Genomic DNA, 25,841 nt, shown 5'->3' with positions numbered 1-25,841 from the left:
ATGCGACGAGTCGAGTTGCTGTGCCCCGATCTCTGGAATGGTAACAGAAGCCACTGTAGTTCCCTGGCGTGAAGACGAGCCCAGGGGACAATGCCAATACATGACACCATCTTTCCCAGTAGGGAAGATAGGGTGACAATGGAGGCAGATTGTTGGGATAGAATACGAGAAATAAGATCCAACATGCTGTGTTTTCTCTCAGAAGAGAGGAAAACCTGGGATATCTCAGAATTAATGATAGTTCCCAGATGTAGAATGGAAGTAGATGGCTTAAGGTGGCTCTTTTTGAAATTTATGGAGAAACCATGGTTCTGTAGGACCGACATGGTGGAAGAGAGATCTGCAGCCACTCCATTTTTAGAATTTCCATGAATTAAAATGTCATCTAAATAACATAAAATATGAATGGGCGTGGCCCGGATATGTGCCGCCAGGGATCCCAAGAGCTTGGTAAAGACTCTGGGAGCCGAGGAGAGCCCAAATGGCATAGCCCTATACTGAAAATGCCTGCCCTGGAAGGCAAAACGTAGAAATTTTCTATGGCCTTTGGCAATGGGGATATGGAGGTAAGCTTCCGTAAGGTCCAGGGAGACCATAAAATCCCCAGGATGCAGGGCGGCTAAGATGGAAGATAAGAAATGCATTTTAAATTTCCTATATTTAATGAATTGGTTCAAATTCTTTAGGTCTAAGATGGCTCTCCAGCCTCCAGAGGTCTTAGGGACCATGAAGAGGATGGAGTAGAAGCCCAAGCCTCTCTGGAGAGAGGAGACCGGTTGGATAGCTTTAATAGCCAACAAGTGGGAAATAGCTTCCTCCATTCGGATACGAGATGGAGAGGAGCTGGGAGAGGGACAAGAAATAAAACGCTTAGGGGGAGGATAAATAAACTCTAAACGGAGACCCCTTTCCACAGTATCAATGACCCAGGGGTCCTTACAAGAACGGTGCCAGGAGGTGGAAAACCAGGCCAGGCGACCGCCTATGGGAAAAGAGGAAAACTCACCATCTGGGTTTTTTGGAAGCCCTGGTAGAGGAGGATCCTCTCTGGTAGTGGGAACCTCTGCCCCTGGTGTTTCTAGATTGGGATCGAAACCGAGGGGAATACTGACCTGGATTCCTTTGAAAGGCGATCCTGTTGACGACCTGTGCGCCGAAAGGACTGCGGTTTAGGGGCCTTCTTGGTGGTAGGTCCTAAGACCTTTTTCTTGTCTGTGGTCTCTGTGAGGAGAGGGTCCAGAAGGTCTCCGAAGAGGAGATTGCGTTTCAGAGGACCCATGGCTAACTGCCACTTCTGCCTTACTCCTGCCTGTCAAGGGCGGAGCCATAGAAGTCTTCTGGCCGTTGTGGAGGCCGCTACTGACCTGGCTGCAAATCTGGAAGATTGGAGAGTAGCATCCGCTACGTATTGGGCAGCTGCGAAGATTTTGTTGAAATCTTGTTGGCCTCGTAGATCATCTGGAGGTAGATGTTGTTGGAGCTGACGAAGCCACAAGAGCATAGCTCTGGAGAAGAAAGATGCTGCTGCAGCACTTTTAATGGCCCATGAGTCTGCGAAGAAACCTCTCTTGAGCATTTGCTCAAGACGCTTGTCTTCTGGACGGAGGACCTCTTCTGCTTCGCCAGGCATGGCAGCAGCCGAGTGGAGAGTCTTCACTGGTTCATCTGGCTTGGGACAGGCTAGGAGCTCCTCATAAGAGGGAGAGAGCTTGTAGAGCTTCCTGTCCTTGGAAGTGGGAGTGAAGCCAGAGGTTGGATGGTCCCACTGTTTGAGCAAGGCGTCCTTAAACAATTTGGGCATAGGAATTACCTCATTGTCTTCCTGTTCTTCCATGAAATAAGGAAGATTTTCCTCCAGAGGATCTGTGGAAGGAGTAGCTTGCTTTTCTTGCCCGGCTAGCCCCGTGGATACTCTTGCTTTGAGAAGGAGAGATTTGAAGAGTTGAGATGGAAAGATGGCAGCTGGGGCTGGAATCTTAATTTGAGATTCCTCATCTTCCGACAGACGCTGAAAGGGGTCATCATCATCCTCTGCTTCCACATCCTCATTCTCTTCCTGAGAAGAATCTGAGTCCTCCATGACTGGGGCTCTGTAGGAAGGAGAAGAACTCACGGGACGGGAGGAGCGTGGAGGGGGATGAGACAGAGAAGGAACATTGATGGCCGAGAGTTTAGCATCAATGGTTTTAGTCAAAACAGACAAGATAGACTGAAACTCCAGAGGCAAGGAAGAAATATCAGCTGAAAAGTTAGAAGGCCTGAGAAGGTTCTGGCTGGGAGGAATCTTCAGTAATATCTGGCTCCTCTGGACCTAAGCCCCATAGATTAGGTTGGGGTGGATTTAGGTTTGGCTCATCCAGGGATAGCACAGGAACCCCAGAGAGAGGCAGGTTAGAGGCCTCCGGGGGGGTTGGATTAATATGCACTTGGGCCTGCACCTTTAAACGTTTGGCTGATTTATCATGTATTTTTTTGCAGGGCTAGGTCCCTCCTCTTCTCAGCCCTGGTGGACTTGGCCAAGGAATGGGCTCCTGAAGAAGAGGAGGAAGAGGCCTGGGGGATATTAGTAGATTCATCACCAGTAGGCCTAACCTCTCTGGGACCTTTGGTAGTGCCTCTCTTGGGAAAAGAAGCCATAGTCTGAACAAATTACAGAAGACAAGGCTTGAGCCAAAGAAAATAGGGGGGAGAAGAATTGAATAGCTTTCCCAAGAGGAGAGGTGACCCTGCTCCTAGGCCCAGGAGCGGCTGCGACTTAGGGGCAACCTGGACGGAACCAAGAGTTCGTGTCCCTAAATGCAGCATGGCAGGCCTCACTAAACTTAACTTAAGTAAACCAAGGCACACTGGTTGGAGGCCACTTCCGTGGAGAATGGACCTGAGGAAACTCACAGCTACTCCAGGGTCAAGCGGCGGACTGGAAGCACTGATGGATGACCAAGCAGGGCAAACCGAAAGTGCGAAGTTACTGGGCGCGAGGGCCTTCGCGCCAAAAAAAACCGCTCCGGTTTTTTTGCAATCGGAGGGAACTAAGTCCGGGAGACAAACGAGTCCCACACCACAGGAGGTAAATAGCCCTTTAATCCTTATATAAACAATGGCTTGCCCGGCAGGACCTCCAGGCCGAGAGGAATAAGATAAAATTCCAGGCCGGCCGCAGCAACAGCACGGAGGGAAAAAAAGCCGCGAATGGCTGCGCCGCCCACTTCTCCCCCAAACTCGAAGCCCGATACGGCTGAGTAGATTTCACTGCCGGCAAGCTTTAGTAATAAAATAATCTTACTGTTTTAGATGAGAAAGGATCGAAGGGAAGGTGTTTTGAGAGGAACGAGCGTTCACGCGACCCATTGGATGCGGGGACTGAGCGAATTCAGGGGAAGGGGTGGATCCAGCAGGCTTTTTTAATACTAAGCTCAGTCCCATCGGATTGGACAGGAGCAACCCACGTGACTGCTGGACCCACTCCTTCAGTACGGAGAATATTATTTTACTGGAAGAGTAGTAGATGCTTGGAACAAACTTCCAGCAGATGTGGTTGGTAAATCCACAGTAAATGAATGTAAACATGCTTGGGATAAACATACATCCATCCTAAGATAAAATACAAGAAATAGTATAAGGGCAGACTAGATGGACCGTGAGGTCTTTTTCTCCCATCAATCTTCTATGTTTCTATGCGTTTTTGGCACTGCATGCCAAAAAGGTTAGCCATTGTCTTTCCTTTCTCTCACTTATCATATATATTCTCTTTCTTTCATATATGCTCTCCTCTAAGTTCACTTTTACCCTTATATATATTACTACATGTCTATTTTTCTTCCTATGTATTTGTGTATTGGACAAATGAATAAATAAAAAATAAAAATAAAAGAATCATTGACATGGGGCTATGTTATTTGCAGGACTTCTTTCCTCAAAAACGTTGACTTGTCCTAACAGATCAGATACAGTAGGCATATACAGTGGTACCTCTACTTAAGAACTTAATTCGTTCCGTGAACAGGTTCTTAAATAGAAACGTTCTTAAGTAGAAGCAATTTTTCCCACAGGAATCGATGTAAAAGCAAGAGATGTGTGCAAACCCATTAGGAAAGAAATAAAAGCTCGGAATTTGGGTGGGAGGAGGACAAAAACACAGTCAACTTGGCATAATCAGCCTGAAACTTTCATACATCTATTAGGAATGAAGCAGTAACTTCTTACAATCTAATCTATAAAAAGAAATTGACTACAGTGATCCCTCGAGTATCGCGAGGGTTCCGTTCCAAGACCCCTCGCGATAATCGATTTTTCGCGATGTAGGGTTGCGGAAGTAAAAACACCATCTGCGCATGCGCGCCCTTTTTTTCATGGCCGCACATGCGCAGATGGTGGAGTTTGCGTGGGCTAGCAGCGAGGAGCCGAAGATGGGGTTTCCCCGTTGCCCAGGCAAAGGGGAAACCCCATCTTCGGCTCCTCGCTGCTGCCCCGCTGCGGAGCAGATCAGCTGCTGGGCGGCCGAAGGAACCTTCCCTGGGTCTTCCTGCCGCCCAGGCAAAGGGGAAACCCCAAGATAGCTTGCCGCTTGCCCGTTTGCCCGCCCGCCCGGCTGCTCGCTTGCCGCTTGTCGCTTGCCCGTTCGCCCGCCCGCCCGGCTGCTCGCTTGCTGCTTGTCGCTTGCCCGTTTGCCCGCCCGGCTGCTCGCTTGCCACTTGTCGCTTGCCCGTTCGCCCGCCCGCCCGGCTGCTCGCTTGCCGCTTGTCGCTTGCCCGTTCGCCCGCCCGCCCGGCTGCTCGCTTGCCGCTCGAGAGCAAGAGGGGGAGAGATAGAGAAAGAGAGAGAAGGAAAGAAAGAGATGAGAGAGGGAGGAAGAGAGTGTGAGAGAGGAAGAAGCAAGAGAGAGAAAGAGAGAGAGAGAAAAAGATGAGAAAGGAAAGGAGTGACGTCATCGGGTGGAAAAATCGCGATATAGCGTTTCGCGAAGATTGAGATCGCGAAAATCGAGGGATCACTGTATTCCGAAGCAGATAAAATGACCAGATGCACAAGAAATTGGAATGATCACCATCATAGTTACAGATGAACAAGATTTTAGCCTGTTTTCTGGGGTGAGAAATTCCCTCTCCTACAGCATCTACTGTCCAGAATCACACAGCTCATCCCGTGCAGCTCAGCTTTCTAGTAAAATCTATTAGATTACAGGCAAGATTCTAAGAGGAAACTAATTGCTCTTCAAATTAATTTTCTAAATTATTAAGCTACTGTAATGGGTATGTTCACACTACATATTTGCCAAAGTTATGGGTAACTTAGAGACTGTTTACAAAATTAATAATTTTTGTCAGAGTGCACAACACAGTGAACCATGAAATAACCATACAGGTTGACTCTGCACAAGCTCTAGGCCAAAATGTGTGTCGATTAATTTGTGGTTTTCTTCTTGAAGCTTGAAGTTTACTAGATGCATAACTAGACGGGCTACAAGAATGGTGGAAGGTCTTAAGCATAAAACGTATCAGGAAAGACTTCATGAACTCAATCTGTATAGTCTGGAGGACAGAAGGGAAAGGGGGGGACATAATTGAAACATTTAAATATGGTAAAAGGTTAAATAAGGTTCAGGAGAGAAGTGTTTTTAATAGGAAAGTGAACACAAGAACAAGGGGACACAATCTGAAGTTAGTTGGGGGAAAGATCAAAGGCAACATGTTGCCCATGTTGTTTTGCCGTTTGATTGATTGACTGTGTGCCTGTTTTTTATATATATTGGGATTGTTTTATGAATTTTTTGACTGAAAATTGTAATTAGATTGGTGGGCATTGGATTTGTTACTGTGTACTGTTTTTATTATTGTTGTGAGCCGCCCCGAGTTTGCGGAGAGGGGCGGCATATAAATCCAATAAATCTATAAATCCAATAAATCTAAAAATATTATTTTACTGAAAGAGTAGTAGATCCTTGAAACAAACTTCCAGCAGACGTGGTTGGTAAATCCACAGTAACTGAATTTAAACATGCCTGAGATAAACATATATCCATTGTAAGATAAAATACAGGAAATAGTATCAGGGCAGACTAGATGGACCATGAGGTCTTTTTCTGCCGTCAGTCTTCTATGTTTCTATGTTTCTAGATAAAAGACCTACCAGTATATGAAGATGACAGTAAATAAACATCTATCCAAAAAGATATTTGTCAGTTAAAGGGCAACAGAGTAACACAACTTTTTCTTCAACATATCTGCAGAAGTAACTGTCCAATACATCTTCTATTCAACAAGACAATTGTTTTGACAATCATTGTGTTTCTCTTCTAGTTGTTCTTGGAAACTTGCTGTATTTTATCTTATTGTCTGTAACAGTTCTCTTAGGTTTCACAGATTTTACTCTTTTAATAATGCTTAGTTATGTCAAGGCTGGACAATGTAGTATTTTCCTATTCTCATTCTTGGGCACTATACTTTTTTTGTTGTTGTTGCTAATTATAAGGTTTCTCTCCTATTCTGACTCACCGCTGACTCAGATTGAATTCGATTACTATCGCCTATGTTTTATTTTTTTCTGTCTCTCTCCATTAGTTTAAATATTAATCCCATTTTATGTTCTTGTTTATTTTCTTGCACAACGTGTGTCATAAGTAGTGTTTTAATAGCACTGGACTTTAGGTTGTGTGGACTACACAGTCACATCATCACAAGCACCTGAGGAACTTGAAGCAAGGAATGTGTTCTCCTTCTCATGTGAAAATATTCATGCAACCAACATTTTTTCCAGCTATGAAGAAATATGCAGAACTACATGAAGAATAACTATTTGAAGGGCTGAGGGCAAGATTTCCCAATTGTTGTCTGTAATTGCAAACGTTCCTCGATCAACCTCATTTTTACAGAACAGGGCTGTACTAATATATCTATAAAGGCAAATGCCAAGGGAAACATTTACAAATATCTTTTCAACAATATCTAACAATATAATAATTTACCCATGTATTCCTTCATTGGTACCAGATCTCTCTTCTCTGAAAGCTGGGAACAACTGGCTATATTCAATAAATGTTAACATCAGCATATTCTAAAGCAAGCAACATTTTGTGCAGAGGTTGCTCAAAGTACTAAGTACTTTGGATGCTGCTTTTAAGGAAAAGGGAGATGCTAATACTGTACATATTCTGTGCAGCCCAAAAGCCACAACAGGCTTTCCACAACATATAGGACAGTGATGGTGAACCTATGGCATGGGTGCTACAGGTGGCACACAGAACCATATCTGCTGGCACATGAGCCATTGCCCTAGGTCAGCTCCAACATGCATATGTGTGCCGGCCACCTGATTTTTGGCTCACTCAGAGGCTCTGGGAGGGCGTTTGTGGCTTCCAGAGAGCCTCTGGGGGGGGGGAGAAGAGCATTTCTACCCTTCCCCGGCTCCAAGGAAGCATTGGAGCTTGGGGAGAGCAAAACACAACCCTACTGGGCTCAACAGAAGTTGGGAAACAGACTGTTTCCGGCCTCCAGAGGGCCTCCGGTGGGGGGGGGCTGTTTTTGCCCTCCTCAGGCATTGAATTATTGGTGTAGCCACTCGGACATGCATGGTAGCATGTCTTTCGGCACTCTTTCAGCACCTAAGGAAAATAAAGGTTCACCATCACTGATATAGGATAACCCCAATATAGAGTAAGATTTGTCTTTGGAGGCTCCTGAGGATTTAATGGATGAAATGGCACGCATTATATTCCACAACCTGCCTCACACTAACACACAGAGACACATACCTAACTTGGGCAAGGAATTGGGGGACCATATTTTCCCCAGTGTCCAGTTTATACCCCTGTCCTAAAAGGAGTTCAGCACCTCAGTACAGAAGGCTTGGTTCCCAAGATCTATACCTAAACATGTGCATTCTAAGGTCTCATATTGCTGCCAGTCTTCAGAATTGATGTCACATATTCCTATTCTACTCTTAGCCAAAGAAGATATTTGGGATTTAAATGTAATCCTGTTTAGCTTATCTTGTTAGATCTAAAGAGCTAATTCATACAACTACCTTGTTTCTTAGTTAATATAAGGTATTATTTATCTATCTATCTATCTATCTATCTATCTATCTATCTATCTATCTATCTAATCTCTATCTATCTATCTATCTATCTAATCTCTATCTATCTATCTATCTATCTATCTATCTATCTATCTATCTATCTATCTATCTATCTATCTATTAGATTTGTATGACGCCCCTCTCCGCAGACTCGGGGTGGCTCACAACAACAAAACAGTGTACAATGAACAAATCTAATATTTAAAAAATATCTAAAACCCCATTATTTTAAAAACATACAGCACAAGCATACCATACATAAAATTATATAAGCCTGGGGGAGATGTCTCAATTCCCCCATGCATGATGGCAGAGGTTGGTTTTAAGAAGTTTGCAAAAGGCAAGGAGGGTGGGGGCAATCCTAATCTCCGGGGGGAGCTGGTTTCAGAGGGTCAGGGCTGCCCCAGAGAAGGCTCTTCCCCTAGGTCCCGCCAGATGACATTGTTTAGTCGACGGTACCCGGAGAAGGCCAACTCTGTGGGACCTAACCAGTCGCTGGGATTTGTGCAGCAGAAGGAGGTCTTGGAGATATTCTGGTCCGATGCCATGCAGGGCTTTATAGGTCATAACCAACCCTTTGAATTTCGACCGGAAACTGATCGGCAACCAATGCAGACTGCGGAGTGTTGGTGTTACATGGGCATACCTGGGGAAGTCCATGATTACTCTTGCAGCTGCATTTTGCATGATCTGAAGTTTCCGAACACTCTTTAAAGGTAGCCCCATGTAGAGAGCGTTACAGTAGTCGAGCCTCGAGGTGATGAGGGCATGAGTGACTTTGCTTCTCTCTTCCATGATGGTTACTTCAGACATGAATTGAAATATTAATTTGTCCCTGAACCTTGTTCTGTTCCAGTAGTCTTCTTTTCCCCTCTCCTTTCAACAGCCTACACTGGAGATATGGAACTAGTATTTCCTCTAGAACCTTTTTTTCTGAAGCAGCTGCTTCTTGTTGTTTCATGATAAGATAATCCATGCCCATGTAATTCCTTTTGGATATCCCAATGGTCTGCGCCAAACTAATACATTTATCCAAAAAACTCTAGACTGCTTTATGACCGGCCAGGTTTAGCATACAGGTTGCCATTTTTTTAATGTACAACATCTGCAAGGGTCTGTTCTGGGTCCTATTATTTTTAATATGTTTGTGAGTGACATAGGGGAAGGTTTGGTAGGGAAGGTTTGCCTATTTGCCGATGACCCTAAAGTGTGCAATAGGGTTGATATTCCTGGAGGCGTCTGTAATATGGTAAATGATTTAGCTTTACTAGATAAATGGTCAAAGCAATGGAAACTGCAGTTTAATGTTTCCAAATGTAAAATAATGCACTTGGGGAAAAGGAATCCTCAATCTGAGTATTGTATTGGCAGTTCTGTGTTAGCAAATACTTCAGAAGAAAAGGATTTAAGGGTAGTGATTTCTGACAGTCTCAAAATGGGTGAACAGTGCAGTCAGGCGGTAGGGAAAGCAAGTAGGATGCTTGGCTACATAGCTAGAGGTATAACAAGCAGGAAGAGGGAGATTATGATCCCGCTATATAGAGTGCTGGTGAGACCACATTTGGAATACTGTGTTCAGTTCTGGAGACCTCACCTACAAAAAGATATTGACAAAATTGAACGGGTCCAAAGACGGGTTACAAGAATGATGGAAGGTCTTAAGCATAAAGATCAAAAGCAACATGAGAAAATATTATTTTACTGAAAGAGTAGTAGATCCTTGGAACAAACTTCCAACAGACGTGGTGGATAAATCCACAGTAACTGAATTTAAACATGCCTGGGATAAACATATATCCATCCCAAGATAAAATACAGGAAATAGTATAAGGGCAGACTAGATGGACCAGGAGGTCTTTTTATGTCGTCAGACTTCTATGTTTCTATGTTTCTATATTTTTTCTCATGAAAATAAACTTGTTTAAAATGTCATCACTCCCATTTATCTCTCCTCACCTGTTTCTCATAACCAATATAGTGAAGAACGAAAGAGTGAAAAGAATAATAAAACTGATGTGAAAAAAAATTAAGTTTATAATATGGTTGTCAATACGACTTGATCATTGACCATATATGCTTCCTTTAAATGAAAAAAAAAATTAAATTAAAAATATATGGGTAAAGAGCAAATTGCATACAGACAAACATAGATGTGTCACTGACCAAGAAAGGAAAAGTTGAGTTCCTACAATTTTGAGATTTTTATACTGCCCCCGAATGGTTATAATGTCCGGCTTTCGAACAGACAAAAAACATACTTAATACAAGAAACATGAGTAAGTCAAGTCAAAATACCTTATTAATTGGGTCATTTGAAGAATATAAACCTGCAATTTATTTTCCTTTTCTTATATTATTTTAGAAACTATTATAGGAAAGCAATGCAGAGTCATTTCTTTCCCAAGTTTCAAATAGATACATGAAATCTTGGTATGATACATAAAGAAAAACAAAATGTTGCTTTTGTTGTTCTTTAGGAGAAAGATGCAAGAAGTCCCTAGAGAAAGGTCCTAGCATGTATTTTATGATGTATAAACATAAATTGACAATTCTCTATAGCATGCTATTTAGTACTGTAAATAGTACAAGCAAATCATATCATTATATAAGAATTATACAGGAAAACAGAAAGAAAAACATAAGCCATAAATGTTTCTTTTCTTAATTATTCTTATAGAACAGATTTTAAAAAATAAAAGTATGCAATTTGTCCAAAGTGCTCAATCTTTCACTGATATTACATTAAAAAAAAAAGAAGTGTAGAGGATTTCTTAGAGAAAGCATCATTCATATTCTGGTGCATTTTCTAACAAAAAGGGGGTGGGGCAGGGGGAGGGGGGAAGGGAGGAAAAGGCTTATGAGCTAAGCAGCCCTTTCAGTGTAATAATAATAATATAGGAAGAGACTCAAATGGCAAAACACTGAAGTTATATACAGTTAAAATGTACCAAATTCAGGCAGAATGACATCATATGTTTATATAAAACTTGATTTGTATCACATGCATTTTAGTTCCATCAGGTTTACCATTCCAAACTGATTCATTTTTATCCAAGGTGTTAAATAATCCATTGCCATATTGTTTAGCTAATAAATCAAGGACTTTCTCCCATGTCCCTTAGACTCCTACATTCCAAAATCAATAAGGCCAAATCTGACCTAGGTTTATGGCAACCATAGTCAAGATCTTGCTTAGTGGGACAGAAAAAGATGGCTCTTTGCTGAAGCATGCAGCAATTACTCACCATATCCACGAATGCCTCCTGAATGGGAAATTGTTTACATGCATCACATTCATAGTTCTGTCAGCATCAGTCTTTATCAATCCAAAACTTTTGTCTCTTGCGGTATTCATAGGTACACTCCACAGCAACAATAGCATCAGCTAGTGTAATGGACTATTGCAATTGTTTTCTATATATATATATGCTTATATATACATATATATATTATACGCCATGTGTTTCTGGAACTCCAGCATAGAGAACAGAATTTTCCTAAAATGTTCTAGCACCTGCAGAGCAAATCTGGACTCAGAAGCTAAGCAGTGTTGGGCCTGCTTGGCACATGAATGACAGACCTTCTGTACACAAGATTGGGAAGTCCAAAATATATATATACATCCCGGAAAAAGTTGCAAATGACTTCTGTATCGTCCCCTAGAAAACTGCAGGGATGTGTCCGGATAGTCACTGGGAGTTGAACTGAAGTTGAAGAATTTATTTTTTTCTAACTCTAGGTCCATCCATTAATGCCATTTGCTTGCGTAAGGAAAAAAAAAAGAAATATAGCTTTATGTAGCTGATCCTAAAGAAAGGCAGTAATTCCCCTTGATAAATCCCAAGTATAAATTAAAGTGTCTTCATATGCAGCATTTTAGACCGTAGGAAAATGTGAGTCAAAAGTGAATTTCTTGCCATCTGGGCTAGATCAGTTTTTAAGAGGAAAAGCAAAACTTCACACTGTTTTGCCATGCTGTCCTTTAGAAACAGATATTGCTTTTTCTTCCTTCTCAGATACATATTCAGCATTCCTTATTTCTTTTGGCAAGAAAGAAGGGACCAAGCACGAAGAACAACCGCACACAAAACCAACTTTTCATCCAGAAATAAACTCACTTCGGAGAGGAGGGTCCTAGGCAGTGCTACGTTCTTGCTCCGGGAGAAGAGGAGAGGATGTCGGCACACCATTATGAACCAAAGGTGCTCCCAGGATGTTATTTAACTCCATTACAAAGCTGCCCTTTCAACTGTAAGGAAGATGACAATTCCATGACACTAAGGGTAAAAATCTCACCCCCAAAATCACAGGACTTTCTTCTGAGAAAAACACACCTAGGGTCCTGCTGGGTTTTTTTAAAAAAAATAGATTTCTTTGCTGCAGTTAGGGTTGTGGCTTTTCAGTCATCACTGTATTGTGTAGAACTAAAATAATGATAAATAATAATCATGTGCCCTGCCCAAATTTAAAGTCCTGCACCCTGTAAACATTATTCCCTGTAAACTGTCTTCCCCCCCCAACCCTTTAATAGGTTCCCTCAAGGAATTGGGTCCAAGAGATATTGTTTATTGTTATTCTGGAATGTCTGGTAAAAACATCCTTGGATGGAAGAGAGAGAGACGTGGTACTCGCGGGGAGGGCGAGAGGAGGGGGAGAGACCCACCCGACCCAAAGTCCGCTCTGCAGGTGGAAGAACCTGCATTCCTTCTTTCCTTCCTTCCTTCCTTCTTCCTTCCTTCCTTCCTCCCGCTTAGCAATTACGCTTTGCAACACTGACCTTCGCGGACCATCCGCCTTCTTTCCTGCCCGGGATCTCGGGACCCTTGCAGGGAATAGCCTCGGCCACTATCATTGTGCAGCAGAACGAGCCCCGGGGCTGCAGTGAGGATGTGCGCGCGTCAAGGGGGCCCCTCTAGGTGGGTTCTCTCCATCCTGCCACGGCTGGTCCTCCGCTGGCTTCTAGCGACGGGAGACACCACCACCACCACCCTGGGAGGAAAGCGGCTCTTCAACGGAAGAGGGGCGGGGGTGGTGGGGGGAAGAAACCCCAGGGAGCCCGAGCCTCCGATTTCAAAGCAATAAAAATCCCGCTTGGGGGAGGACTCTTCTTTAAACCGAGGGCTTAATGCCGCCTCCAGTTAAGATCGATGCAAACGCACAGGGTCACTGATGGGGTGGAGGAAGGAAAATAAGGCAAATTCCTTGTGGGTCCATTCACAGTTGGACAATAAAGAATTTTATTCTATCCTCCATTCAAAGAAGAAAAAACGGCAAGGAAGCACCGTCACCTCTTTTCAACTTTCCTTTATATCCAGATATATTTGAAAATGCCCGTCGGGGCCGGAGGGGGGGAATAAAAACAGTCCCAAATGGATTGTTGAACCCTCCGCGAAAGCAGGAAATCCTGTCGGAGAGAGTTTCCCAAGGAAGGGGGGGGGGGAAGCTATGTCACCAACGCCCGCGCCGGGTTTCGGAGGCTGGTGTGAAAGGAGCGCTCCCGAGCCCGGACCGCTCGCCCAGCCCGAAGCACGTTGCGTTATTACTCCTCGGCACTTCCTGTTTCCTTTAATTAAGGACGGCCCCGCCGGCCGCTGCCGTCTTACAAAGCCTCGGCCGAGCCCCGACCTTGTGTCGTTGTCATTCTTGGGAAGGAGGCATCCGGGACTCAACTGGCCGAGTCTGATAGGGTCCTATGGGGGGGGGGGGAGGCTTGAAACCATCTTTTGTTAGGAAGCCGCTGCGCTTTAGCGCTGCACAGACGGAGGCGTGTGAGCGGGCGGTGAAATTCACCTGCTTTGCATTTTCTCCAGCCTTCCCCCCTTCCTCCCATCTTCTTTCTCTCTCCCCCCCTTCCTCCCATCTTCTCTCTCTCTCTCTCTCTCTCCCTTCCTTCCTTCTTCCCTCTCTCTCCCTTCCTCCCTCCTTTGCTCTCTCTCCCTTCTTCCCTCTCTCTCCCTCCCTCTTCCTCTTTCCCTCCCTCCCTCTTTCCCTCTTCCTCTCTCTCCTCTCATCCCTCCCTCTCTCTTCCTCTCCCCCTCCCTCCCTCTATCTCTTTGTCTCCCTTCCTCCCTCTCTCCCTCTTCCTCTCCCCCTCTCTCCCTTCTTCCCATCTTCTCTCCCTTCCACCCCTCTCTCTCCCTTACTTCCCCCTCTCTCCCTCTTCCTCTCTCTCCTCTCCTCTCATCCCTCCCTCTCTCTTCCTCTCTCCCTCCCTCTATCTCTTTGTCTCCCTTCCTCCCTCTCTCCCTCTTCCTCTCCCCCTCTCTCCCTTCTTCCCATCTTCTCTCCCTTCCACCCCTCTCTCTCCCTTACTTCCCCCTCTCTCCCTCTTCCTCTCTCTCCTCTCCTCTCATCCCTCCCTCTCTCTTCCTCTCCCCCTCCCTCCCTCTATCTCTTTGTCTCCCTTCCTCCCTCTCTCCCTCTTCCTCTCCCCCTCTCCCTTCTTCCCATCTTCTCTCCCTTCCACCCCTCTCTCTCCCTTCCTTCCCCCTCTCTCCCTCTTCCTCTCTCTCCTCTCCTCTCATCCCTCCCTCTCTCTTCCTCTCCCCCTCCCTCCCTCTATCTCTTTGTCTCCCTTCCTCCCTCTCTCCCTCTTCCTCTCCCCCCTCTCTCCCTTCTTCCCATCTTCTCTCCCTTCCCCCCCTCTCTCTCCCTTCCTCCCCCCCTCTCTCAAACACACAGCCACTGAGACCAGGATGCCGTAAAGGAAAAGGGGTGTGGCACCACGGTCATTGCCTGTAAATCCCGCCGCTTGAAGTTTTTTCCTCTCTGGCGTGCCACATCCAATATAGTCACAGATGAAAACGGTACGTCCCGCTTCTGGGCTTCAAAATGTAAGAAAGCCCCTCATCCACCCCTCTAAGATTCGGGCCCAGTGTGACGCGCCAAAGATTCGCGACTACTGCACTTCAGGACTGGAAAAAAGCTTTTCTCTCTTCATCGGAGACTCCCAAGTTCCCAGAAAGAAAACACAATTCTGTATTTATGTTGGGGGGGATGCACTAAGGGAGGCCGATCTCATTGTTTGCGTGTTGTGCATTGATAATGAAGATTTGAATTGAATTGCAAATAGGAATAAAGACAAAACCAGGGGGGATAAAACAACACCCCAGGCTGCCGTTGCCTCTTTCCATTCATTCACTGGCCCGCATTACCTCTCAATGCTATTGGTAAAGGCTATGACTCATCTTGCTGTAAAGGATCTTGTACGCTAGGCATGCGACAAAGCCTCGTTCTCTTTCCCCAAATGCTGAGGAATCATTTGTGTGTGCTAAGCTCTGGACAAGAAGTCGGATCCCCTCCTCCATATCCATGTAATAACATTCCTGCAACATATATAACTTACAGTGAAGCCAAACCTGGCCTCGGTAATGGTGCTAATGATTTTTGAAATCAGACACAACCTTCTGGAGGTGAATACCGCAGATTGATCCATAAAATGGTTTTATACACAATGAGATAAGCCAGCGCAAAACAAATTATGGCTCAGCAGAAGGTATAAATCAAGTGACAGCCCCTGGCTTTTGCATTCTGTCTTCTCCTTCCAGCTAAACACTTTTTTTCCCTTTCGATTTAGAAAATATGCTATATTTTCTATGCCATGGGAACATTATAAACTGTTTTACTACAACTCCCATCTTGTCTAGCCAGCGTAGCCACTGCACTCACCGACTGTGTAGTCCTCCAGTTGATACCTACCACTAGCAGCCAATACAACTACTGTATATGGAGACCCACCAAGCACTTATGAGACAGCATTTCACATTTTCCGCTAAAATTAGTTTGAAACTTGACATTCACTTCTTATTACATCCCTTACCATATATGACAACAAACAGATAAGTATTAGATAAAAAGAGAGATGTAAAAATATTTACTGACTCCTTGCTCCTTGTTTCAACTGCTACTTATTGTGAGCCACTCCGAGTCTACGGAGAGGGATGGCATACAAATCTAATAAATAAATAAACAAATACCCTGAAAAGGTTGCTATAGAGTAGTGTTTCCCAACCTTGTCAACTTGCTGGCTGGGGAATTCTGGGAGTTGAAGTCCAAATATCCTCAAGTTGCCAAGGTTGGGAAACACTGCTATAGAGCATCGCACACCAAGACAACTAGACACCAGAGCAGTTTTTCTCAAATGCCATCACTCTGCTAAAATAATTCCCTCAACACTGTCAAACTATTTACTAAGTCTGCACTACTATTACTATTAATTTTTTCTCATCATTTCTACCGCCCATCTTCTCCAGCTTATGACTGTAATGTGTTGCTTGTATCAAAAAACATATTTATTAATGTTGATTGTTTTCTCATTGCTTAATTGACCCCTACGACAATCGTTAAGTGTTGTACCTCATGATTCTTGACAAATGTATCTTTTTCTTTTATGTACACTGAGAGCATATGCACCAAAGACAAATTCCTTGTGTGTCCAATCACACTTGGCCAATAAAGAAGTCTACATTCTATGTATGCATGAGATAAAGGGCCTTTGTACACTTGCAACTGATTATGGAGGAAACAGAGAATTTTTTTGTTTGTTTGTTAAATGTCTACGCTGCTATCTCACTAAGGCTGTGACTTTGAGCGGGTTACAATCAACAGTTTAAAATTGCTAAAAACAATTGAAATCAGAAAAATTGACTAGGAAAGTTAAAAATCAAGATGATGGGGTGGTAATTCTCTCTGCCCCAGTGATGGTCTCCTACGGGTACGGTCATGTACACAGTACCGGTAGCAAAATTTTGGTCAGACACACAGTACTGTTAGCAAAATTTTGATTTTTTTTTGTTCTTTTTTTCCCTTCTGGGCTCTGGGTATGTTTTTCCTATCGCAGTAAATGAGGTCGAATGTATATAATTTTAGAAGGGGTGTGTGTGTGTGTACATACACTTTATACAGTAGTTAATCAGGGGTGGGCTACTTCCCGGATGGGGGGGGAAACATAGTGGGGTAGTGAAAATGGAGCTCTACCCCAGAGCACCCAATTTGCATTGAAAGATGTTGAAGCAAAATCCAGGGCGTCCTGCATAAGCCACGCCCACAGTGTGGTAGTAAGAATTTTGGTAGCCCATCACTGCTCTGTCCCATCAGCCACCCTCAGCATAGCAGCCTCCTAATGGGGCTTCAGGCCAAGCAGCAGAACCAGGTTTTTAGACTCTTCCACTGTAGAAGGCCAGGAATGTGGGGTGGGCCTCACCTCGGATGGGAGAATATCCCAGATGCCGCACTATTCAGATGGTGGAATATTCCACAATCTCCTGGATTCTTTATCCCATGGGATCCACAGAAGACCCTTTCTGCTGGAACAAATAGACCCATCGGGATGAGATGGTTCTTCAGATAGAAATTTCTCAGTGTTCCCATGGCATTACCTTCATTCCATACCACTACTGAGACAGCCTAATTGTAGTGGTGTTAAAGCAGCATTTTTTTACTCAGTCCAACATATTTCAAAGCCAAGCCTCATGATGTATCCAATTGGTTAGGCTTTGCAGAGAGAAGCCTGGGGACAGGAGCAAATTAAATAGAGGCAGGAAAGGGGAAAAAAAGGAATGGATACAGCAAATTTCATGCCAGTAGCAGCTTTCTACAAGCTCAAGGCATTCCAGCACAGTAATGGGGAAAAGCCCATTTAGAGAAGTCATTCATTATCAGTAGTGATGGGCGAACCCAACGGTGTTCGGATTCGGCAAGTTTGGATGAATTTTACCAAAATTCAGCCAAACCCGAACTCAAACCCCAAACACTGCGTGACGTCAAAGCTCCGCCCCCAGAATCCCATCGTTTTTGAAATTTATGGATTTTATAATTTTTATTTATTTTTATTTTTTCAAAAAAGGACGCCGCAGCGGCGCTGCAAGCAAAGGGCGGTCCTTTCATGTAAAAATAAACATGAAGGAGCTGGGGAATCCCTCCCACAAAGAAATTCCAGGGGCAGAGCTTTGACATCACCGGCAGATTGCTAAGGATGCCAAGGTGATCACTTCCTGGATTCCATGGGAAAGTAAGACAGTGGCAAGTTTCTTGGTGCATTAAAGCCGCCGCCGAGGTGGTCCCTGCCGAGAAACCTGCCACCATTTTACTTTCCCAAAGGAGAAACGCTCTCCACACACACCGTGCGTGCCCATCCTCCTTCCGACGTCAAAGGAGAGGGCTGCAGTGGCAGGCAGAGGGGAATCCCCCGCCCCCACTCCCCCAGCCTCCCCATGATGGGTTTCCGGGGGCGGGGCTTTGACGTCACAAAGATGTCACTTCCTGGCCAGCTGAGGCGACCGAACGCCGAACGCAACCCCGAACTTTGCCCGAAGTTTTAAAAAAAATTGTGTTCATGTTCGGCATACCGAACACTGCAAAATTAGGTACGGACCCGAATTGTGCGAGTTCAGTTCGCCCATCGCTAATTATCAGTTTGCAAGCTTAAAATGTGCCCTTTAAAGTTTCTCAAGTGGTATCCATTTGTGCAACCCAAATAACAAAAGGAGCATGGCACCTCAACAGGTAACACTTATTGTGCTATCCTCCTTCAGGGAGAACAGTCCATTTTATCAGATACATTTATACCCATAAAAGTTTATGATTTGAAGTGGTTAAAATGAGGACTCAGATTGTTGGGGGCAGTAAACTGGCCCTGTAAAGGGCTTAGAGGGCTGTAAAGCCCTTTGAAGCAGTATATAAGTCTAAGTGCTATTGCTATTTAGTGAATTTGTTAGTGTTTAGTGGTGCTCTTAGTTGTTTTCACTGCAAGTAAGTGGGCTCTGATGAGATGGAGTACTTGCCTGGTAAAGTAATTGTTTACTGCGCCTCCAGATGGGATTGAGTTGTCAAAGCCAAATCACAATAAAGAGAAAAATCTCAGGCCAATTTATAAAGAATTCAAGACAGTCCCGCACATGAACCTATTTTAGACCCTAACAGCCTCCAGGCACCGGCACATCACTTCTACTTCTTCACCGAGTGGACACGGGGTGGAGATGTACAACTGGGTGTCATCCGCGTACTGATGACCACTCACCCCATATTCTTGGATGATATCACCCAGCGGTGTCATGTAGATATTAAACAGCAGGGTGGAGAGGACTGACCCCTGAGGAACTCCACAAGGGAGGAACCTAGGGGTCGACCCCCCACTAACACCAACTGTGACCGACCAGAAAGGTAGGAGGAGAACTACCATAAAACGGTGCCTCCCACTCCCAACCCCTCCAGTCGGCGCAGAAGGATACCATGGTCGGTGGTACTGAAAGCCGCTGAGAGGTCAAGAAGAACCAGGATACCTCTATCCCGGGCCCATCAGAGATCATCCATCAATACAACCAAAGCAATTTCCGTGCTGTAGCCAGGCCTGAATCCTGACTGTTGAGGGCCTAGATAATCCTGTAGATATTAAGAAGTATGAGAAAACTGAGCCTCATAGCATTTTACTGGAAAACCCCCATTTGCAACACTAACTTGAATTAAGAAAGAAAGAAAAGGAACCACTAGAGGATACTTCTCGCAATCCCTAACTCCTGAAAATAGTCCAGAAAAATACAATTGTAGACGGTATGGAAAGGAGACAAAATGTTAGTAGGACCAGAAAAATCAAATTCCCTACAACTAAGAAACTGGCAAAAAAAATCAACAACCATCACGACCAATACAGAATTGTCTCATGCACAACTGATAAAATGAGGATTGAAACCTCCAACATGATCTAAAGTTCAAATCCCCACCAAAAACATAATCTTGACCCGCTTCCTAGGGGAAGTTAGACACACAGTATTATGGTTCTCCAATATAGTCGAATCAAGAAAAGACTTTTTAAAAAGGGAGAGTAGCAGTGCTTCTTTCAAGGCTGTAGGAGGTGGCCCCTCCCAAAGATCTGACTTGACTACACATCCCTATCTTCTGTAAAAACCAGAAGTACTAATCAAATTACCAAGTGGCAGGAGACATACTAGCAAGCATACTGTCCATTTCACTGGAATCCACAGAGTAAAAGAAATTCCAGTTGGAAACTAGCCAGACTTTGCTGTGGTCTCCATCATAGATTCCAGTGCATCTTTGGTGAATTTGAAGGATTTTATCAGTAAAACATTGTAGAAAGTAATCGTATCAGTAATGTCCAAGGATATGCAGTGTCAAACAGTTGCCCTTTGCAATAATCCTCCTACTGGAACTTGGCACTCACAGAGGAAATCGGGACTCATAGACAAAATACTTCATTACAGAACCAAGCAATTATTGAAAGAGAAAGAGCTGTTTCTAACCGGTAGGAATCCAGTAGTATTTCTATTTGTGCTGCAAGATTTAAATGTTGAACTATTTTCTCCTGCACTTTTCTGAATTGCAGAATTTTTTTCACACTTGGATTTTGTTTCGTTCCATTCCCAAGCCTCTCGTTTCTTGACTCTAGGGCTCCAATTCTCAAATGCAACAAAGATTCACTTTTTTTTTTAAGAATGAGAGAATCAGCAGCTGTTTCTGAACTTCAGCTTCCAATAACCCCAGACAGAATGGCCAGAATAAAAAATGATTGGAATTCGCTTACATTTGCTTACATCTGGGAAAACTGTTTTGGCCCCTGCTGTGGAGAACTAACTAGATTGGACTTTCCCTTAGAACTGTGTAACTCAAACATTAGTCTTGAGCACCAAACTGATATACTGTACTTCTGCAATACTTCAGGAGATTCAAATTTTAATTATTCCCACCTGGGAATAATTTATTGGCTGATGCTTTATCAAGAAAACCACAATATAACAGCCAAAGGGAGCAAAAGTCCACTTCATCATTCTCCCCTCACCAGGGGAAACAGCAACCTCAGTCCTCTCCCGGGGCCAAGCCAGACAGCCAAGTTCTCCTAGCCAGAGCAAATAGCTAGCAACGCTGAAAGCTGCCCTGCCTGGCAATCCCTGGTTCAATGACAACAAGGAGATCTTGACAATAAGGGAAGACTTGGCCTGGAAGAGCTCCAAACTATATGTGTCTGCCAGCCTCATATTAGAAGTGCTACAACAAAGCCACGACTCGTTGTGGCATTTTGGATTCCTAAAAACTCTCCAACGAGCCTGACGGCAGTTCTGGTAGCCAAAGTTGAAAGCCAAGGTGGAGGACTATGTAAGGAACTGTGCTACCTGTGTAAACAAGAAGCATCAGCCAGTGGACAACCTCAGCAAGCCCTAGGAGGAAATCACCATGGAGTTCATCATGGACCTCCCAGAGAGCAATGGAAACACAGTGATTTGAACAGTTATCAACTTGTTTTCCAAACAAGCCCATTTCATCGCTTGCTCAGGACTATCGTCAGCCAGGAAACTAGCAAAACTGTTCCTTATGCACATCTACTGCCTACATGGCATCTCAAAAAGAGTCATCTCCAACCAAGGCTTGCAGTTTACTACGAAGTTCTGGAGAGAGTTCCTACGAGCAATTGGATCCACACAAGGGTTCAGCTCAGTTTTCCATCTAAGTACAAATGGAGCAGTCGAATGTACGAATGCAATGGTGGAACAATAGATCCGTTGTTATGTAGATTACCAGCAAGAAAAACAGTCAGAGCTGTTGCCTTTTGCAGAAGTAGCATACAACAACGCTGTTCATAGCAGCATTGGACTAACTCCTTTTCAGGTTACCACTGGCAGGCAGTTTGTTTCCATACCTATGGAGGCTCCCACCTCAATATTCCTGACTGAGTGGGTGGAACGCTGAAAAAAGAATGGGGGAACACCCAAGAAAGCACTAGCTGAATTGGTGGAAGCCTATAAGAAGCAAGCAGACAAGCACTGATCACTTCAGCCCCCCTTCCGAGTCGAGGATAAAGTTTTCTTGTGCACAAAATACATCCAATTGAGAAAAGCAAAAAGCTAGGGCCACAACTTTTGGGTCATTCAATTTGATGGAGAAACCTCTGCGACATTAGATTTGGGTTTCTCCCAGATTTGCCAAAGTTCCAATTTATTAGCAAATGTGTCTGCTAATAAATTGGAACTTTGAGGAGTATTTTGCCTTGGACTCCGATTTAATTTTCGATACTATTTAGAACCCTGACACCTTCAGCCACAAACTGATAGCATGGTCACCTTGCTATGCTTTGGGATAGGAAACAGACAAAAACAAAGCTTTTTTAAAAGAAAAAAAAATAAGAAGCCCCAAAACAAATAAGTAGAAACACCCAGGCCATGTACTGTATGTCACATGGCTAGTCCATTTTGTAGCAGAGTTCCACAAAATGTGCCCCACATTTATGCCCCCACAGGTACAGAAAACTAATTTGGACTCCAGTCATAGTGGCAGATATTTTTAAACATGTTTTCCTCTGTTATTTTTCCCCCCTAAATAAAATATATATTTATGCAATAAAAATGAGTTTACTGAATATGCCGCAAATCCTTTCTCTCTCTCTCTGGCAAACTCCCTCTTGTTCTGGCAAACGGTAACTAGAAAAAGCTGCCGCCTGGGCTCTGAAGCCAGTACAAAACATTTCATTTACATAATGCATCCAAAACAAAGCTTAGAGAAACCAAATACTATTTCCATACCCTATAATGTCATTTCCCATTTTAAATTACCATCAGTGCAGACTTCCATTAATGAGCATAAGAACGTAAGAAGAGCCATGCTGAATCAGGCCAAAGCCCATCAAGTCCAGAAGGCTTCAAGAGTTGTAAACCTAATCCTACGTAGCTTCTGCTCTGGCAATCTCACACTACTTACCAGAGCTTACAAAACTTTTGCCAGACCCATCCTCGAATACAGCTCATCTGTATGGAACCCATATCGCATCTCAGACATTAACACCCTTGAAAATGTCCAAAGATACTTCACCAGAAGAGCCCTTCACTCCTCCACTCGAAATAGAATACCCTATGAGACTAGACTTTCAATCCTGGGCCTAGAAAATTTAGAACTAAGACGCCTTAAACAAGATCTAAGTATTGCCCACAAGATCATATGCTGCAATGTCTTGCCTGTCAGCAACTACTTCAGCTTCAACAACAACAACACAAGAACACACAACAGATTTAAACTTAATATTAACTGCTCCAAACTTGACTGTAAAAAATATGACTTCAGTAACCGAGTTGTCGAAGCGTGGAACTCATTACCAGACTCCATAGTGTCATCCTCAAACCCCCAACACTTTACCCTTAGATTATCTACGGTTGACCTACCCAGATTCCTAAGAGGTCAGTAAGGGGCGAGTCCTTCCATCCCCTGTCCTATTGCTCTCCTATATATCCTCTACCTTTCTTCTATTCCTATATCTCTTCTTCTATTCTTTCATTGATATATTCTATTACTATATCTTCTTTTCTATTATTTCTTAGATATATTTTACTATGAGTATCTCCTCTATAACCTTCATCATGTATTTTATTATGTGTATATAGGTATATACCCACTAAAACCCTCATTTTGTATTGGACAAAATAAATAAGTAAATAAATAAATTCTGTGTCACACAGTGGCCCACCAATTGCCCATGGGGAGCTTGAGCAGAACAACAAATGGTACTCAAGGGAATCCTGCCTGCTTCAAGCAACATAGAGGCGGCACATGGACATGAAAAAAGAGAAGACTGTGACATTTTCACCGTTTCTTCCATTTTTGCACTGTGGGACTTTTAGGAGCGTTGGATGTGGCAAGGAATATTCTTGGGCAGCAGGCATAAAAGAAGGAAGATCTCCAGCCCTGAGTGAGCCAGTTCAACCTCTCTCACATCATCTCTCTTTCACGCCCGTCATTTCAGAAGCATAAAAGCAACTCCTCTCACGAACACACAAAAGATCTTGGCCCATCAATTGTCAACCTTTAAGGCTCAGAAGCACAAAGAGAGAATGGAAAAAAGGGCAGAAGGAAGAAAAGTGGCAGCATCGGTAATGAACCGTATCTAGAAAGATTTTTCATTAAAGTGTTGTGGCCTGAAATTATGCCAGTACCTGTTTAAATGCTCTTTTGTCTGTTTCATAGTGAGCCAGTTTCATTTCTCTTTGGAGATTGACTTCCCATGTGTTTATTAATTATTAATACTATCTGTATTTTCAAGTAAATGGGGAAGTTTAGGCATTCCTGGATGATGTTGTTTCAATGAAACTCCAAATGAGCTGTAGCTGGCAGCATCCCTATAGGGGCGAAGTTAGAACAGAATAGGTTAGGATAGAATAGAATAGGATAGGATAGGATACGATACGATACGATACGATAGAATACGATAGAATACTGAATACTGAATACATAGTGCGATGAATTGTAATTTCAAAATGTAATAGATATGGATTATGATCTGTTTAAGAAAAAACTTTTTTAAATAAATAAATAAATAAATGAGTCCCTTTGTCAAAAAAAGAAGAAGAAGAAGAAGCAGCTTCTGCACATGCACAGAATTATCTGGGAAGGCAGAGACTCCCGCTGCTTCCGGTTCTTAGAACTGGACCGTACCAGTAGCAACCTACCATTGACTAGCATGTGATGCCAAACCTACTGGGAGAAAGAAAGTCTAAGTTACTTATGTCATAGCAACAGGCCCATAGAATCTGACGAAAGCAATAATTGTGAACTTGCTACAGTTTAGTTGTTGTTTGATGTTATTAGTTATTATATATTATTATATATAATATTATATATATGTATGTGATGTTCCTTCAATACACCAGAGTGATTCGACACAAAAATATGTAACCCTTCCCTGGTGCAGAGCTGAAGGGATTAGATACTGTAGCCTAGAGGATAATTCTCTGCCTTACAAGGCAAAGGTTGCAGGTTCAAGTCCCAGTGGGTATGGCTAGCTGATGAGGCCAAAATAAGGCCAAAATAGATCTATCCTAGTTTCCCTTAATTTTCAAATTCAGCAAAAAAAACATGTGACATATTATATATTATATATTATTTAGTCGATGTGGGCTTTTTCTAAAATGAAAGTGATATAGTTAATCCTTCCCCATCTAAAGCAACTCTAACATCATGTCCTGTGTTTTTGTTTTTCCATTTTCTAAAGCGAGCAGAAATAATGCCAGTCCAGATCCGACGAAACATGCAGGGAAGAAAGGAAATAGCAAAGCATTGATTTTTTTTGTTTTTGTTTTTGTCTGGCCATGTACCATGGATAAAACTCTCAGTCTTAACACTTGTAGGATATCTGCCAAGCATTTCCATTTCAAACAATGGTTTATACTTTATAGTCTGGCTGCAGGCAGTCCTTAACAGTCATAACAAGAACAGTTCTTGGTGATGTATTAAGACTGCATAAAGCCAAATTTACTACAAACATCAAGCACCATATGTGCTATTATTTTTCATTTTTGAAATTTAAAAAATGAAGTAAAACATGCAGGGATGCTATACATATAAAAAGGGACTTTGATCATATAGTTGCGGTTGTCACCTTAGCTTTTTTTTTATGCGCAAAGAGCATCAAGGCTCATAAGAGAATCATAAATTATATTAGTACTTGGACTGATGTGTTCAGAATGGTTTGTAAATGGTATGAAATTCTTACTTGGCCAGTTAGTCAATAATCTCTTGTTCCTATAGCATTTAATCAAGTATGTAAAAAAATAGAGTAATATATTTGGAATCTTTCATATTGCTGATTTTTTTCTCCCATATCTATATTAGTTAGATACATTTATTAGATTCCAGTTTGTTCCAACTACACTAAAATGAATTCCCATTTAAAAGGCAGGCAAGCATAATGGATATGTTTTACTAAATTCTTGGATTAGTTCTGAAATTCTACCATTTCTTTCCTTGGGTCATTTAGTCTGAAATAAATCCTATTAAAC

General features: G+C 43.2%; 1 protein-coding gene across 5 annotated transcripts in view; it reads right to left on the bottom strand.

The window, feature by feature from the left end:
* Positions 1-25,841, bottom strand: part of PDE4D (phosphodiesterase 4D) — a 945,814-nt gene that overhangs the window by 417,085 nt on the left and 502,888 nt on the right. Inside the window, exon 1 of one of the 5 annotated variants that reach the window (XM_070743327.1) lies at positions 24,000-24,077. The exons of the other annotated variants lie outside the window; for them this stretch is intronic. Within the exon in view, the coding sequence (XP_070599428.1) occupies positions 24,000-24,028 (29 nt within the window). The 5' untranslated portion in view covers positions 24,029-24,077. Of the gene's footprint in view, positions 1-23,999; positions 24,078-25,841 lie in introns of those variants that run through there. 5 annotated transcript variants of the gene reach the window in all.

Source organism: Erythrolamprus reginae, chromosome 2, assembly GCF_031021105.1.
Source record: "Erythrolamprus reginae isolate rEryReg1 chromosome 2, rEryReg1.hap1, whole genome shotgun sequence".
In the NCBI taxonomy this organism is placed as follows: Eukaryota; Metazoa; Chordata; class Lepidosauria; order Squamata; family Dipsadidae; genus Erythrolamprus; species Erythrolamprus reginae.
This window is presented reverse-complemented; position numbering and strand designations above follow the sequence as displayed.